The sequence below is a fragment of the Pan paniscus genome, chromosome 7 (assembly GCF_029289425.2).
Source record: "Pan paniscus chromosome 7, NHGRI_mPanPan1-v2.0_pri, whole genome shotgun sequence".
NCBI lineage: Eukaryota > Metazoa > Chordata > Mammalia > Primates > Hominidae > Pan > Pan paniscus.
The window spans coordinates 47329922-47348465 of record NC_073256.2 but is presented as its reverse complement, the minus strand read 5'-3'; the positions used below and the strand labels follow the sequence as shown (position 1 = coordinate 47348465).

The 18544-nt window shown below is 42.8% G+C and overlaps 1 protein-coding gene across 3 annotated transcripts in view; it reads left to right on the top strand.

Annotated features, from left to right (window-relative positions):
* The window catches only part of INTS9 (integrator complex subunit 9), a 123397-nt gene that overhangs the window by 86554 nt on the left and 18299 nt on the right, over nucleotides 1–18544 (top strand). For all 3 annotated transcript variants that reach the window (XM_003830775.5, XM_063606693.1, XM_008956211.6), the window contains 3 exons: nucleotides 6020–6131; nucleotides 8690–8870; nucleotides 16602–16662. In XM_003830775.5, the coding sequence (XP_003830823.1) occupies nucleotides 6020–6131; nucleotides 8690–8870; nucleotides 16602–16662 (354 nt within the window). The remainder of the gene's footprint in view (nucleotides 1–6019; nucleotides 6132–8689; nucleotides 8871–16601; nucleotides 16663–18544) is intronic.

Below are 18544 nucleotides of genomic sequence, written 5' to 3'. Positions count from 1 at the left end.
TTTTGTGGGTCATTAACCAAAAGCCTGATAGTAAGAATCTGAGAGAACTACTCCAAAAAAAGTAATAAAACATTTATGCACATTGACACAGACTTCGCTTTTTATTTCTGGGGACCCTGAGTTTATGGAGTCCTCAGAAGCCCATTGTTATTTATCAGGTTAAGAATCTCTGGCTTAGAATTTTGGAAAGAATTTGTTTAAGAAATGAAATAAAAGAAAATGAATTGGCATTTTCCACCCAGTCATTCCCTGAGCTTATGTTGTTTTATTCTTCACTGTGGGAATTCCTTCTTTTTTTTTTTTTTTTTTTTTTTTGAGACGGAGTCTCGCTATCGCCCAGGCTGGAGTGCAGTGGCGCGATCTCGGCTCACTGCAGGCTCCGCCCCCTGGGGTTCACGCCATTCTCCTGCCTCAGCCTCCCAAGTAGCTGGGACTACAGGCGCCCGCCACCTCTCCAGGCTAATTTTTTGTATTTTTAGTAGAGACGGGGTTTCACCGTGTTAGCCAGGGTGGTCTCGATCTCCTGACCTCGTGATCCGCCCGCCTCGGCCTCCCAAAGTGCTGGGATTACAGGCGTGAGCCACCGCGCCCGGCCAGGAATTCCTTCTTATCCATGGGATTGGAAGGCGGTGGTTGGCCTATGAGAATGTCTCCTAGAGCTGGCACAATTCCCACACCTGTACTTCCTGATCCTTTTCCCTTTGAAGGTCAGGGGAGTGCTCCTATTGGCTCATTTTCTTGAGGTCTTAAAGACTCTGGCACTGGTTGGGCCTGGTGCCTCCCGCCTGTAATCCCAGCACTTTGGGAGGTCGAGGCAGGAGGATTGCTTGAGCCCAGGAGTTTGAGACCAGGCTGGGCAACATGGTAAAACTCCATCTGTACAAAAAATACAAAAATTAGCTGGCCATGGTGGCACACACCTGTGGTCCCAGCTACTTGGGAAGCTGAGGTGGGAGTCTTACTTTAGCCCAAGGAGGTTGAGGCTGCAGTGAGCTGAGATCACGCCACTGCACTCCAGTCTGAGCAACAGGGCAAGATTCTGTCTCAAAAATAAATAAATAAGTAAATAAAGACTGGCAGTAATGTAGTTGCTTAAATCTAAAGAAAATATCTTAAATTTGGATTTCTTGTATCAAGGTTTTTGTTTTTGGGGTTTTTTTTGTTTTTTTGTTTGTTTGTTTGTTTTGAGACAGAGTCTTACTCTGTCACTCAGACTGGAGGGCAAGGGCATGATCTTAGTTCGCTGCAGCTTCTGCCTCCTGGGCTTAAGAGTTCCTCCCATCTCAGCCTCCTGAGTAGCTAGAGGTATAGGCGCACACCACCATGCCAGGCTAATTTTTTTGTATTTTTTGTAGAGATGGGGTTTTGCCATGTTGCCGAGGCTGGTTTCAAACTCCTGGGCTCAAGCGATCCACCTGCCTTGGCCTCCCAAAGTTCTGGGATTATAGGCGTGAGCCACCGTGCCCAGCTGAATCAAATTTTTAAGAACTAAGGCAGTTGCTATGTAGGTTTGTTTTGTTTTTCTGTAATGTTTTCTTCCCCCTGAATTTCCCCAAATGTTTTGCTGTTTCTGCAATACTATGCTCTGATCTGGAAGCTCTGCAGTAAAAGTTAAACCTAATATATTTGGGGGCTAGGGTGGCAGGTAAGCTGAGCTACTAATAGTCCATGGATCAGTTGGAGGTTGGTCCCATGAAGCAAGGAGGGGGAGACCAGACGATTTACTGGCCCTCCACCTGTTTCTTTCCATGCTTGCTATCTTGTTTGTCTTATCTGGCTGTACAGCTTCTCTCTGCAGAATATTTCCTTCTCTCAGAAGTAACGTATACCATTTATGTGCATTTGTTTAGTTGTTCATTCATTACCTCATGTAGTTACTGATATTTCCTAAACCCCTACTTTGGGGGAACAGAGTTAACTAGGCTATAGGAGAAACATGAAATTTACAGATGTTATAATAGGGGGAGAAGATGTGTACATGCAGAACTTTTCTCCAGGGTGCAGGTGATCCGTCAAGTGGATCTGCTGCTTCCATCTCCTCACCTGCCATGACATTATAATTTGTTTCTCTCTGTCTGGACTGCTATAGGGGCCTTAAAAATGTTCTCTGTCTGTTTGCTCTCACCCACCTCCTTTAGTGAAATCTCCTGTAATTGCTGTTACCAGAATGTCATTTGCTGCTTCAGACTGTTGGCTCCTCACTGCCTGCTCTGTCAGTGGGCATGATCCTGACCTTTTTGGCCCTTTACCAGTTGCACTCTGTTTACTCAACTCCTTTCTCTGGCCCAAAGAACACTCTCCATCCTGGCCAAGTAGATTCATTTGGCATATGCATGCTGCCTTGCCCTGCCCATGCCCTCCCGCCTCCTGCAGTCAGCATGCTTCCCCTCACCTTCCTGACTCCCACTGCACTCTCCCAGTGTGAAATTCTGACATTTCCTACCAGACCATGTTCTTTTTATATATTCATCTGTTCAGCAAATGTTTGTTTAGTAAATGCTGTATGCCAAGCATTTTGCTAGGCAACAGGGAAACAAAGTTCTTGCCTTCACGGAGCTTCAGAGTCCTGTGGGGGACACAGACAAGTAAATAGTACTTTCAGTTTGGAGTGATCAGTGCTGAGATAGGAAGTATTAGATGCCCCAGGGCACATGTTAAAGGGACAACTTGGTATAGGGGAAGGGAGAGATGTCCGGGAGATGTTCCAAAGGCAGTGAGTGACCCAGGCTGTTGAAATTGAGTATTAAGTTCCTTAGCCAAGGAGTGAAAGAAAACTGGAGCAAAACATCATCTGCCAAAAAGCCATGTATTACTGACCTCAGCACACCAATGTGGCTGAGTGAGGCCCGAGTGGGGTGTTGCTGGCTAGGGGTCCCCAGCTTGCAAAGTGACCAAAAAGAAGAATCACTTGTTTGTGACTTTCAACTTTGTAAGGTATTTTAAGTTGGTACTTGGACAAGATGGCTTTTTCTTTGTGTGTGTATTTGAACAAAATGTTCCCATTTGCAGCACTCAGTGAGTGGTCATTGACACCAGTAATCTATACATTTGCCCTTTAGTGGTGAAATGGAGTTGTTTGAGGTGTCAGCTTGGTTTGGAGTGTCACTAAAAGCCTTTTAAGCCTGCTTCATCACAGTAGCCCTGGGAATCAACGAGAAATGTCTCTGAGTTAAGAGCTAAAATTACAAACATCCAGTCTGACCTGATCATGAGGTATCTTACAATGGTTCCAACTCAGTGACATTCGACATTACTGTAGCACTGCCTCTGTTTGTTTGTTGGTGATCATTTAACATTCAAAGGAAGAAGATGCTAATGGCCAAGGTTCAGAGATAATGTTTCTAGAGTTTGCTCTGTGTTATATGTTTTGTTTTGTTTGAGACGGAGTTTCGCTCTTGTTGCCCAGGCTGGAGTGCAATGGTGTGATCTTGGCTCACTGCAACCTCTGCCTGCCGGCTTCAAACAATTCTCCTGCCTCAGCCTCCCGAGTAGGTGGGATTACAGGTGCCCGCCACCACGCCTAGCTAATTATTTGTATTTTTAGTAGAGACTGGGTTTCGCTATGTTGGCCAGGCTGGTCTCGAATGCCTGACCTCATGATCCACCCGCCTTGGCCTCACAAAGTGCTGGGATTACAGGTGTGAGCCACTGAGCCTGACCTGTGTTATATATTTTTATCTGGATCAGTAGTTCTTTTGTTTTATTTGAAAGGGAGAGTCTTGCATTGCCGCCCAGGCTAAAGCGCAGTGGTGCAAACATAGCTCACTGCAGCCTCAAATGTCAGAGTTCAAGTGTGAATCAGTAGTTCTTCATCTTTTTGGGGTCATGGCCCCATTTCACCACCCAGTTAAATTTATGGAAAAGTATACACAGAGGCTGGTCGTGGTGGCTCACGACTGTAATCCCAGCACTTTGGGAGATCAAGGCAGGCAAATCGCTTGAGGTCAGGAGTACAAGACCAGCCTGGCCAACATGGTGAAAACTTTTCTCTACTAAAAATACAAAAGTTAGCCGGGCTTGGTGGTGAGCACCTGTAATCCCAGCTACTCAGGAGGCTGAGGCAGGAGAATTGCTTGAACCCAGGAGGTGGAGGTTGCAGTGAGCCGAGATGGCACCACTGCACTCCAGCCTGGGCAACAGAGCTGTCTCAAAGAAAAAAAAGAAAAAAGAAAAGTTTACACAGGCACACACAGAATTGTATATACCATTTTAGAAGGTTCCCGGATCCTCTAAAGTCCCTCATCTCCCTTCAGCCCTCGGGATCATTATTGGTTCATTCTAACAAGGTCCATATAAAATGGTTGCCATTTTAAGCTAACTGTGCTACCCATTGATGCCTTGGTTCCTTTCTCACCATTCTGGTTTCCTTGCAGTTGATAACTCGCACACGAGAAACAATCTGAGTCCCCTTACACATCTGCTGCCAAGAATCACTGTCCTGTACTTCCCTTCCTCTCTTCTCTGGAAACAATGGATGCATATGTATTTGTTGGAGAAGTACAAATAGATGAGTTCTGCCCAAGCAGAGAAAAAGCTCTTACATATTTGTGTGAATATACTTGTGCAAATAGAAAATAGAAGCTATTCACATATAGCTGTCTTCACCACTGGCCTTTTTCTGTTTCCATATTAAATGTTTTTCAGGTTATAAAGCCGCTTATAATGTAAGACCAAAATTGTGTTATTTAAAAAATAATGAAGCTCATGTATCCATGCTTATATATAATAGAAGGTGAAAGGAAAATACTCAAGGCACAGCTACTCGGAGATCACAATGCAGATGTTGAGACTTTGCTATTATTTGGAATTTTATTTACTGCGAAATTGGGTGGGAGAGAAAAAAGAGGAGTAAGCCTTCTTAGTAAACTGTGTTGCTGGCTTTTTTCTTCTGACGATCCACTGGGTATTTTCAATGGAGATGAGGAAAGGATGTGTTTCAGATGGAAACCTTTATGAACTCTCCTGTGAGCTCTCCAGCTTCTCAATCCATGGGCCCTCATTTTGGTTTCTTATTTTAATCCTAATTTATTTAGAAAGGGTAATATTTTTTGAAATGCTTTGAAAAAAATCAAAATTACATTCAAGCTGTGGTGAGTAAAAATAAAAACGCAGCATCCTAAGAATCACATAGTAGTGTGCCCTGGGAGTTCCTAGTTCACAAGAAGATCATGGATGTTAACCTGTGAGACTTACCGAAGTCATCTAGGGGAGATGGGTCAAGAAATAGCCCCATTTTATAGGAAGTCCAGCTCAGAGCTGTGACTGAGGTCATGAGGCTGGTCATGGAATTGGGAGTAGATTTGACCTTCTAGTTCCCAATCCAGGGTTCTTCATGGCTTCTATGCCACTGGGACTTAGTGTAAATCTCCTTACCTCTTTGAGTCCTAAATTCCATATTCCCATAGTGTATGCTTATTTCCTGTGCTTCAGAGTTATTTTGAGAATCAAATTCTATAATGTATGCTTCTCAAAGTGTGACTCCCCAGGCCAGCAATGGCAGCATCTCCTGGGAAGATGTGAAAATGCAGATTCTCAGGCCCCACCCCAACCTGAATCTGAAACTCTGGGAGGGGCCCAACAATCCGTGTTTTAGCACACCCTCCAGGGGATTCTGACTCACATGAAGCTTGAGAGCCACTGATGACACGTGAGATAGCATTTTGAAAAGAAGAAAGCATTACAGAAATACAAGATACCTTGTTTTAATGGAGGTAAAATGTATATATGGTGAAACACAAAGATCTTAAATGTGTAATACTGAATTTTGATATAATCATTGCCCCAGTGAAGATACAGAACTTGTTCATCCCTTGTAAAGCTCCCTCTTGCCTCCTCCCATCAGTCCCCACCCAACTTAGGCAGCCAGTGGTTAAGGACAGACTATTCCTTAGAGAATATAAGAGAACTCGATGATGGGTTAAACGTAGAAAGAGCAATGTCTGTGTTCTCGTATTCTTTCACTATTTGTAGGTAATGTTCCTTTTAAAATTACTAACCATATTTCTGTGTTCTTTTTCAGCCCATGGACCAAGCTTCTCTCAAAAACAGCGATGTTCTTGTTCTGACAGGGCTTACCCAGATCCCTACTGCAAACCCAGATGGAATGGTGGGGGAGTTCTGCAGCAACCTAGGTGTGCAACCTTCTCTTATCTTACGTTGGATGATCTATCTTGCATTTATTTTACAATAATAAATATAATATTTTACAATAATGGGGGAAGGAGTGCTTACAGGGTAGCAGTTGTCAAAGGAGGGAGGCAGTACATCTTTGCAAATAATAGCACAGAAAAGAGTGTTACACTTTGAACTCACAGCAGCGATACAGTGAACAGATATATATGTATGAATGTTTGTGTGTTTGTTTTTGAGACAGAGTCTTGCTCTGTCACCCAGGCTTGAGTGCAGTGGCATAATCTTGGGTTACTGCAACCTCTGTCTCCTGGGTTCAAGCAGTTCTCCTGACTCAATCTCCTGAGTAGCTGGGACTACAGGCATGTGCCAACACACCCGGCTAATTTCTGTATTTTTTGTAGAGACAGGGTTTCACCATGTTGGCCAGGCTGGTCTGGAACTCCTGACCTCAGGCAATCTGCCCGCTTTGGCCTCCCAAAATGCTGGGATTTCCGGCGTGAGCCACAGTGCCCGGCCGAACAGGTATATTTTTTCCCCACTAATATTTGGTTGGTTTTATTTTTTCTTCTTTTGAGGAAAGGCTAAATTAAGAGAGGTATGGGGCATTTTCTACCTGGAAGAAATTTATTGTCCTTCGGATATAACTGTCACTAAATCTGGAAGTTCTGCTTCTCATTTAGACAAATAGGTTGGTTACTGTCTTAGTCAGTTTGGGCTGCCGTAACAAAATACTGCAGACATTAACTTCTCACAATTCTGGAGACTGGGAAGTCTGAGATCAGCGTGCCAGCATGGTCGTTTCTTGATGCAGATGACCGCCATCTTGCTGTGTCCTCAGGTGGAGAAGAGGGGAAGCTCTGGTGTCTCTTCCTCTTCTTCTTCTTTTTTTTTTTTTTTTTTGAGACGGAGTCTTGCTCTGTTGCCCAGGCTAGAGTGCAGTGGCACGATCTTGGCTCACTGCAACCTCCGCCTCCCAGGTTCAAGCGATTCTCCTGCCTCAGCCTCCCGAGTAGCTGGGACTACAGGTGTGCACCACTGTGCCCGGCTAATTTTTGTATTTTTAGTAGACACAAGGTTTCACTATGTTGGCCAGGCTGGTCTCGAACTCCTGACCTCATGATCCGTCCGCCTCGGCCTCCCAAAGTGCTGGGATTACAGGTGTAAGCCACCATGCCTGGCCTCTCTTCCTCTTCTTATGAGGGCATGAATCCCATCATGGGGCCTGCACCCTCATGACCTCATCTAAACCTAATCACTTCCCAAAGTCCCTGCCTCTCCGTACCATCACAGTGGGGGTTAGGCCTACAACATGAGAATCTTGTGGGGGACACACACATTCAGTCCGTAACAGCTACCAAAGAGGTATTAATGAGCTCAGACCTTCAGCTCCAGCAACTTTAAGTGATATTACTTCTGCTCTAGGAAGAAGTGGTCATCTTCTTATATTTACATGGAAGGCACTGTTCTTAGAAATTAAACTTAGCCATGCTAATAAACATAGTCTGTTTCTGTTCTTTGATACTAATCCAAAGGTAATTTATTTGTACCTTAGAAAAATAATTGGACTAATCTCAAATAGAGTCTTGGTTTGTATGTTTGTTTATAATCTAGAATCATAGACTCAAAGAACTTTAGGCTTGAAAAGAACCTTACATTTAATTCAGTCTCCCAAAGTGGGGTCCACTAACCGCATTCCCTTAAGACCAATGGGATTACTTACTAAAAATGCAAATTTGGGGGCCCTACCTTAGACCTAGTAAGTCAGAATCTCTGGGGAAAGGAGACTTCCAGAAGAAAAGTTGCATTTTCAACATATTCTCTGGCATTTTCCACACAAACTAAAGCTTGAAAATTACTGATCTAATTCATTCTTTTCATGTAACTGATGCAGAAACTGAGGCCAAGGAAGGTTGTAGTGGCTTTCCTGTGGTCCTGTGGGTTGGGACAAAGGTAGGATTTGAGCCAGGCTCTTGAGCTATGACGAGTGATGTTGATTTTCTCCACTGTACCCTACTCTAGTACCATACTCTAGTAATAGCAAGTCCACCAGCCCTCAAGTTACAGCATCTAGGTGAGCCTAAGTACTTAAAGTATAGGGGATTTTCCTGCAGACAAACATTAATGAAAGAAAATACTACTAACTCCTGCAGACAAATGTTAGTCAAACAGAAAAACTCGGCCTATTTTCTTATAGGTCATTCAGCCATGGTCAGAGACTGAACAGAGACAAATCCAGCAAATTTTTGAGCAGGATCTAAAACGGGAAGGAGCTTGGAGGCTCTGTCCTGAAGCTCAGCTGCCATTGGTAAAAACCCAAACCCGTAGTCACATGCTCTGTTCCCAGGGACCTAGATTAGACAATGATGAGAAAATCATTATCAGCCTATAGCATCCCCTGCTTTGATGTCTTCTTCAAAAGAAGCAGCTTATTAGACATGTGAGTAAATCATAAAAACAGAGGTAGGAAAACAAGTGCAAATCTTATTTTACAAGTTTATCTTTATAACACTGCCCTTTTGATACGATGTTTTTTCTCCTCTGGCATCCACTTTTCTAGCTCTGACAGTCCGGAATGGAGGAAACGTGTTGGTTCCCTGCTACCCTTCTGGAGTGATCTATGACCTCCTGGAGTGCCTATATCAGTACATCGACTCAGCCGGGCTCTCCAGCGTCCCCCTCTACTTCATCTCCCCTGTGGCCAACAGTTCACTGGAGTTTTCCCAGATCTTTGCTGAGTGGTATGTCAGTGGTTTTTTTTTTAATGAATTTTATTTGATTCAGGACATTCAAGCAGTAAGAATAAAAATACTCCTGTTTTTTCTCACATTACTGTGGAAATTTCATTTTGTTGTTTTTCTGTCTGTGATAAGATTGCATTATTAAAAGCCAAATCTGTTGCATTGCTAAGTTTAGAATAATAGTTGTCAAAGAGGGAAGAATGCAAGGCAGAGACTTACCTTAGCCCAGCACTTTCAAAACTGGTAACAAAAATCGTATATACTTATCACATGTCACCCTCTGCCTGTTACTAGGTGAAATGACATTCTAAAAGTTAAAAAAATTTTCAAGCCCAATCTCATGTTGTCTAAAATGTATAGTGCCAAATCTGAGAAGAAAAACTAGATTTTTAAAAATTGCAATAGTATGATATTTGACAAAATTTTATTACATCAGAAAATTGATCAAATCCTAGAGTTGGCAAAATATGAAACAATATGAAATTAGTGAACCTTTTTAGAGTTATTTAGGTGCATGTTTGAATGTAACTCACCTGACCAAAAATAAAGGGAGAAGAGGAAAATAACTTTTAGAATATCCCCAGTGGTGCCTTAGAATGGTGCTTCCCAAACGTTCCGGGACTGTGACACAGGCAGTCTAGGCTGCATTTAATCCCTTTTAGTCATGAGGTAGCCAGATAGACACAGCATGTACTGAGTTTCTCATTAAAAAGGAATTTGTACATCATCTTCTCATGATATATTCAGTTATGCTGCCCCCAACCCTTGCTTTTGTAAAGTACTTTTTTCATTCCCTTCTGTGGTCGTTTTTTTCCCCCGTGTTTAGACTCATACAGGCGTCTCTATCCCATGTACAAATTATTCTTCTTTGTCACTTTTTTTTTTTTTTTTTGAGACGGAGTCTTGCTCTGTTGCCCAGGCTGGAGTACAGTGGCACAATCTCCGCTCACTGCAACCTCCGCCTCCTGGGTTCAAGCAATTCTCCTGCCTCAGCCTCCCAAGAAGCTGGAATTACAGGCACCCGCCACCATGCCCGGCTAATTTTTGTATTCTTAGTAGAGACGGGGTTTCACCATGCTGGTCAGCTGGTCTCAAACTCCTGACCTCAGGTGATCCGCCTGCCTTGGCCTCCCAAAGTGCTGGGATTAACAGGCGTGAGCCACTGCGCCCGACCCTTTGTCACTTTTTATTGGTACCCTGTGAATTTTATCCTTTGTGAACAGGGTCTCATTTTTCCCAACAGAGGAAGGTCATCTTGAGTAATGAGCAGTCTACCCTCAGTATCACTTGCACATTTAATCAGTGTGCTCTGAATTTCTGCTTCTGCTTCCAGATCCTTAATAAAAATACTGAAGAAGATACTCCTTGGGCCAGCCCTGTGGGCTTCTGTGGTTGGATCCCAGCAGGGTGTGCACTCTTCAAGTCCAGTTTTTACCCCACCACATATGTTTTATGTTGTTGGAATATTTTATTCGACAGAAGCCGGGAATACAAAAATGAGAGGAGGTTGTTTTTTGTGTTTCTGGTTTTTAGATATTTGTTAGTTTCTAATATACATGTAATATGTGTTTACCATAGGAAAAAAATTAAAATTACAGAAGACAGTAAAAAAAAACTGACCCCGGCCAGGCGCAGTGGCTCACACCTATAATCCCAGCAGTTTAGGAGGCTGAGGCGGGTGGATCACCTGAGGTCAGGAGTTTGAGACCTGTCTGGCCAACACGGTGAAACCCTGTCTGTACTAAAATACAAAAATTAGCCGGGCATGGTGGTGGTGCATGCCTGTAATCCCAGCTACTTGGGAGGCTGAGGCAGGAGAACTGCTTGAACCTGGGAGGCAGAGGTTGTGTGAACCTCTGAACCTGGTACTGTGAACCTGGCGTGTACAGAGTACACGCCACTGTACTCCAGCCTGGACAACAAAGTAAGACTTCATCTCAAAAAAAAAAAAAAAAAACTGACCCCATCATCCTGCTATCCAGAAATAACTCACCACTCTTAGCATTCTGATGTATTTCTTCTTCCTATATCAATATCATACTGAATGTTTAATTTTGAATCCTGCTTTTAAAAATTAAATATTAGATTAAAGCATTATCAAATCTTTAAGAACATAAATTTTATATGACTACATTATTACATCATTTGTACATCATTTATATATGGTATGATTTGGTTAACTATTTCTTACTAGATGGAAGGGCTTTTCCCAGTTTTTTTGCTTTTCATAATAAATGTTCAATTAATATCATTTTCTGTGTATATGATGACATCTTTTGCTTTAGGTAAATTACTAAAAGTAGAATTACTGGAACAAAGGGTATAAATATTTTTTAATGTTTACTATCTGAATCTAAATTGCTTTCCAGAAAGATTTTTCTATAAATTGTTCCCTTTTGGCCCATTTACTTATTAGAGGTTTTGTACGTCTCTCATATATTTATTCAAACTCCTTCTGTATGTATTAAGGATATATTTATGTAGACTTTTTTTCTCATTTTGGCACATTTTTGTCTTTGGTTTTTTTCCATTTTTAAAATAATAAACTTACTACTTTGGAATGATTTTAGATTTACAGAAAAGTACACAGATAGTACAGAGGGTTCCTGTATACCTCTTACTCGGTTTCCCCTAATGTTAATGTCTCACGTGGCCATGTTCATTAGTCCAAATTTTTAAAATAACAGTACTTTTTTTTTTTTTTAAGACAGAGTCTTGCCCTCGTCTCTTGTCGCCGAGGCTGGAGTGCAATGGTGCGATTTTGGCTCACTGCAACCTCTGCCTCCTGGGTTCAAGCAATTCTCCTGCCTCAGCCTCCTGAGTAGCTGGGCTTACAGGTGCCCGCCACCATGCCCAGCTAATTTTTGTATTTTTAGTAGAGACAGGGTTTCACCATATTGGCCAGGGTGGTCTCAAACTCCTGACCTCAGGTGATCCACCCGCCTCGGCCTCCCAAAGTGCTGGGATTACAGGCATGAGCCACTGCGCCCACCCTTAAATAACATTAGTACATTATTATTAACTGAATCTTTATTCTGATTGCACCAGTTTTTCCACAAATTTTTTGTTTTTGTTTTTGTTCGGGATCCAATCCAGGGTAACACATTGCATTTAGGCCTTTGATTTTTTTGTTTTTTTGCAAGAAGTTTTTTTTAGTTTTTTATACTGATAGTTTTAGTCTCTTTTGCAGTTTCTTCTGTTGACACTATGTTTAGAAAATTCTTGCCTCTATAGGTGTCACATGGCTAAACATACTTTCTTTCAGTTTTATTGTAGCTTCTTTCTTTCTTTTTTTACATCACCCCTTAACTATTTTATCTGGAATTTGTTTTAGTATATAGTATGAAGAGAAGCATTAATTTCATTTTTTCCCAGGTAGTCAAGTACTTACCTGTCCAAGTACTATTTATTGAGTAATGTTAACTTTTTCAGCTGATTTGTATTAATGCCATATGCCAGACTTTCATATGCACCAGGTTTTGTTTCTAGACTATCCTGATTGAGTGATCCATTCATTCTTTGGCCAACATGATGCTAATATATTTTAATAACTGCAGCCTCACTTATAATTGTACTCTGTGGTAAAGTACATTTCTCCATTATTTTTCTTAGAATTCTTGGAGCTATTTTTGCTTACTTATTTTTGTGGAAGAATTGTGGAATCACTGTATCAGTTTTCAGAATATCTTTTTGAGTCCACAAAACCTATAAATTACAGTTTGCAGTAGGTTTCCCATGCTGAGACATGGGATGTGTGTCTGTCTTTTAAGCTTTTCAAATATTCCTCCCGTAGACTCTTAAACTCAGTGATCATATTATTCTTGTTTCCATCGATAGTTCTATTTACTTAAATCCATAAACCTTTAAGTGCCAAAGCACTGAGGATACAAAGAGGTCCCTGACCTTGAGGAATCTGTACCATGAAGGAAGAGGCAGCTGTGCCTCTTACCACTCGGAAATAATCTGATGGAAATATATACACACATACCCACACACACACCTACGTATATCTGTATGGTATTCAGAGAAGGGGTGGGTGGTGACCCCGTTTGGGGGGTTAAGAAAGGCATTCTGGAAGGAGGTGCTCCTGAAGAATAACCAAGAATCAGCCAGACAGAAACACTATTTAAGGATGAGTTGGGTGGTCTGCCGGCGGTGATGTGTGGGTGGACAGGATAACACAGGCCAAGACATAGATGGGAGGTTTGAATGGTTTGGTTTGTTCAGAGAACTATCCATAGTTCTTTATTGTTACAGTATGAAGTTCAGGGTGGGGAGTGGCAGGGTATGAGGCTAGATGGATCCTGTCCATGGGGGGGATTCATTGGAGGATTCTAAGCAGGAAATGAACATGATTATATGTGCATTTTATATAGAGCCTTCTGCATTTATGTGAAGTTTGTTGGGAGGTGGTGGGAGGGGGTGCAACTGAAGTACAAGACAAGAGTCTTTGCAGAAGTCGAGGGACTGAAGACTCCAGTCTCTGCCATCCTGGAGGAAAGCAAGGCAGGAACCGATCTGAGAGGTGATTAGGAAATACAAGGGGCAGGACTTACTGGTTACTTGATACAGAAAAGGTAGCAATCAAGATTGACACCACAATTTCTAGTGTAGTAGATCGTGTTGACCCCAAACAAAATAGGTTCTACAAAGGAAGGGTAGGTTCATACAGCAAGGGTGGTTAGCTTAGTTTGGTTTTGTCCCTGAGGGCATTGACGGTGCCTGAGGCAGGGGATGTGCAGGTGAAACTTGTCCAATCCAAAGATCTGAGAAGCCCAGGCTGGAGTCATAGGTTGGGGTGTCCTCAGCGTTGAGGTAGTTGAGTGGCTGGGATTGCCACAAGAGTGAATGGGATTGTCTGGGGAGAGGATTTGAGGTTAGAAGAACAGGCAGTGGAGAAAGGATGGACTTAAGTAATGCCTGCATTTTTGGGGTCATTAGAGAACAAATATTTAGGAAAAGTGTGAAGACAAATAGTTAAAGAAGTAGAAGAGGCCGATCAGGGTGGCTCACACCTGTAATCCCAGCACTTTAGGAGGCCAAGGCGGGAGGATTGCTTGAGGCCAGGAGTTCGAGATCAGCCTGAGCAACATAGCAAGACCTCATTTCCACAAAAGATTAAAATATTAGCAGGGTATGGTGGTGCACGTCCATAGTTCCAGCTACTCGGGAGGCTGAGGCAGGAGGATTTCTTGAGCCTGGGAGATTTCTCTGTGTTTCTGTTTCACTGTGCTGTTCTCTTTCATGCAGCCTTGCTGTAAAGCACCCTTTTTCCCTAAATAAGGAACTCAGTCACCAAAATGGATAGCTGCTAGCTCCAGACTTGCATTAACTTAGCAAGTCCCAGCCCCCCATGCCAGGACCACCACAAGCCTGTTCTGAGGGTTTGGCTTCCTCTCCTCTTTGGTGTTCTGAACGGGTGCTTCACAGCCTGGCTGCTCTGTGCTCAGCCTCAGGCCCGGCCTGCTGTTCCCTGCCACTCTGGTTCCCTGGCTCTGTGCTTCCCGTTCTCAGGGGTTCTGCTCTGGCTTCTACATGGTCCTGCTTTGATGCCTGCAGAAGCCCAGCCCCTTGCTATCCAGTGTCTGCCCTTGCTCCGAGCTAAGGGGCTTGGTTGTTTGGGTTGGTTTTGTTTTTGCAGGGGATGGAGATGGGACGGAATAGCTCTTGAAAGACCTCTCTGATCTTTTGGAGTTTTGAGTGTTGGGGTTTGGAGTGTTGGTTGGTTGGTTGGTTGGTTTTTGAGACAGGCTCTCATTGTGTCGCCCAGGCTGGAGTGCAGTAGCATGATCACGGCTCACTGCAGCCTCAACCTCCTGGTCTCAAGCGATCCTCCCACCTCAGCCTCCTGAGTACCTGGGACTACAGGTGTCACCATCATGCCCAGCTAATTTTTGTACAGACAAGGTTGCATCTCGTCTGAACCCATGAACTCCTGGGTTCAAGTGATCTGCCCGCCTTGGCCTTCCAGAGTGGTGGGATTACAGTCCTGAGCCACAGTGCCTGGCTCTGATCCTTTTTTGAACAAGCAGTGGAAGAGTGTGCAGTACCTGAGGTCTGGCCATCAGGGAGCAGGAGGGTCTGTCACATTCCCAATTAGAGATGATCCTAGAAGCGCCATTTATTCTTCATTCTTCCTGATAATCTGGTATACACAGATCTCCTTTTGAACTCTAACAGCTACCCCCAGAAGAAGCAAACTCTAATCAGGTCCTTCAGCCTCTGTCTTAGAAAGGGGGTGGGTCCCTGTCTGCTGTGCCTGCATGAGGATTCTAGAGCAGAGCATGGAGGATCTGTTAGCAGAACTGGCCTAAGCGTTATGTAGGTGGGCTTCACAATCTCTAATCATATTGTAATCTCTTCTGTATCCCTAATCTCTGCCTTTAATGCATGTAGGATAATGTCCTTTGGAACAATCAAAATAAGTTTAGAACCAAGATCTTACATTTGTCTCCCTGAGCTAGAAATAAAGACAGAACTAGTGTCTATTTAGATAATATAAGGTAACCCTCCAAAAGCATCTTGCTCTTCCATATTTATATCTTCCAAGTAGGGTATAAAGTGATATTTTTTTAAACCAAACTTAAACGAAACTAAGGATAGGAAAAATTAGATACAATGTATTAATACAAAATCCAAGCCCTGAAGTCCTGAGCTCCTCCCCTCAAAGTAGTGACTTTTTTTTAAAATGTCAAACCTGCACAACACCCACATATATTGATTTATCAACTGTAAACTTTTTGGCACATTTGCTTTATCCAGACATCTCAGTATTGTAAAGTCATAACTGACTAGGAAAAAGCAAATGTAAGTTACCAAAAACATTCACAGTGTCTCTAGCCTGTGATCCTTTGTTCTTCTCTAGTTGGAGTTACCAATGCTGCTGTTAAAAAGAGTGCAAGGGCCAGGCACAGTGGCTCACGCCTGTAATCTCAGCACTTTGGGAGGCCGAGGCGGGTGGATCACCTGAGGTCAGCAGTTTGAGACCAGCCTGGCCAACATGGTGAAACCCCGTCTCTACTAAAAATAGAAAAATTCGCCGAGTGTGGTGGCGGGTGCCTGTAATCCCAGCTACTTGGGAGGCTTTGGCAGGAGAACCACTGGAACCCAGGAGGTGGAGGTTGCAGTGAGCCGAGATCGCGCCATTGCACTCCAGCTGGGCAACAAGAGCGAAACTCTGTCTCCAAAAAAAAAGTGCATGGACAAAAACAGAAGCCATGTCTCAAGGTGTAGATCACTTTCTTTGTGAAATTGACCACAACTAAATGCAATATGATATCACGGATTGGATCCTGGAACAGAAAAGGGACATGATTGGAAAAACTAGTGAAATCTGAATGAAGTCTGGAGTTTAGTTGATTTTCATTGGCCTGATGTTAATTTCTTAGTTGACGACTGTGCCAGTCATATCAGATGTTAACTCTGGGGACATAGGGTGAAGAGGCCATGGAAACTCTGTACTGTCTTTGCAGCTTTTCTTTAAATCTAAAATTATTCCAAAATAACAAGTTTATATTTTAAGAAAAAATGTATTGAGAAATTCTAAAGTTTAAAAAAATACAAGATACATCTCTTCTCTGTAGGCACTGGATTTCATTCACAGTGAAATTCACTGGCGGGAAATTTTTAAATAAACTTCAGTATTTAATATTTGCACTGCTGCCACTAGATGGCAACAGATGCCACCGTATGCTCTTCCTCACATGCTGATGTGTTTTTCCTCTTTAATAGGCTTTGTCACAACAAACAGAGTAAGGTGTATCTTCCAGAACCACCTTTTCCTCATGCAGAGGTAAGAAAACAAAATCACTGGGACATGGGAAGGAAGCAATGTGGATAACCTGATGCAGATGCAGACAGCAGGTCGTTAGATGAAATAGATTGCTATGTAAACCTGTAGACCCCTTTGCCTCCCAAGTCAGACACAGGGAAGTATTTTAACTCAAGCTTCACTTGCTTTCCTCCTATTAACACTTTCTGTTGCACATGTGGAGCAGCCCTTCTCCGAAATGTTGTGGACCACAGAATTGTTTCAGACTTGGGATTCGGGAATATACTTACTGGTTGAGCATCCCAAATTTGAAAGTCTGAAATCAAAATGCTCCAATGAGCATTTCCTTTGAGCATCATGTTGGTGCCCAAAAAGTTCAGATACTGGAACATTTTGGATTAGGGATGCTCAGCCTGTACCATGTTCATGCAATTCATAGCCTGCTTCTGTTCTACTGACTGCATGATGAATTGTATTTCGATACATATTACTACCTTTTTAAATTGGGTTTATGTATTGTCAGAGTGTTCTTTCCAGTTATGTCAGTCATATATGTACATCTTTAGTGACGAAAATAACATTTCAGTTCAACAAATAAAAGGCTTCTTCCTCCCTCACAGAACAAATGGGTGTTTTCTATATAGCTGAATACCTAGCTTTGTTGTCAGGTTCTCTTCACCCAAGGGTATATTATGAACGTTTTTCTGCGTCTCATGTTGTTATTGCTCTACTACAATGAAGCTAACAGACAATAGTTACTCCTCATTTTTGGTTATATTTTCACTCAAAGATTCTCTAAATTGGTATCACCACCTTAGAAAACTGACAGTATTGGCTGGGCTTGGTGGCTCATGCCTGTAATCCCAGCACTTTGGGAGGCCAAGGCAGGTGGATCACGAGGTCAGGAGATCGAGACCATCCTGGCTAACACAGTGAAACCCCGTCTCTACTACAAATACAAAAAATTAGCCAGGCGTGGTGGCGGGTGCCTGTAGTCGCAACTGCTCGGGAGGCTGAAGCAGGAGAATGGCGTGAACCTGGGAGGCGGAGCTTGCAGTGAGCCGAGATCGCGCCACTGCACTCTAGCCTGGGTCACAGAGTGAGACTCCGTCTCAAAAAAAGAAAAAAAGAAAACTGACAGTATCTGCTAAAGCTGAACAATGTACTCTATGCCTCCGCAGTTTTGTTCCTAAAGTATACATTGAACAGAAATGCATAGAGATGTTACCAAAAGACACACACACAAATCTAGAATTTGGTCAGGTGCGGTGGCTCACACCTATAATCCCAACACTTTGGGAGGCTGAAGTGGGAGGATCACTGGAGGCCAGGAATTTGAGACCAACCTTGACATCATGGCAAAACCCTGTCTCTACAAAAAAATACAAAAAATTAGCCCGGTGTGGTGGCACATGCCTGTAGTTCTAGCTACCCTAGAGGCTGGGGTGGGAGGATCACCTGAAGCTGAGGGAGTTCGAGGCTGCTGCAGTGAACTGCAATCGTGCTACTTACTGCACACCAGTCTGGGTGACAGAGCAAGACCCTGTCTCAAAAAAAAAAAAAAAATCTAAAATTTTTGGTAATAGTACTGAAATATACTCAAATTCCCATCAACAATAGCATGGATTTTGTGGTATACTCACACAGTCCCTTACATCACTGTGAACAAATAAGCTCCAATTATATGCAGTGTAGATAAACTGCACAAACATAATGTGAGTGAAAGATCCAGATATAAAAGAGTAGATATGGTATGATTTTATTTAAATAAAAGTTCAAAAACACAATAAACTGATCTGTGGTATTAGATGCCAGTGTGGTAGTGATCCTGGAGGGGAGGGGACAGTAGTGACAGGAAGGGGACAAAGAGGGATTTCTGAGGAGCTAGTAATGCTTTATTTCT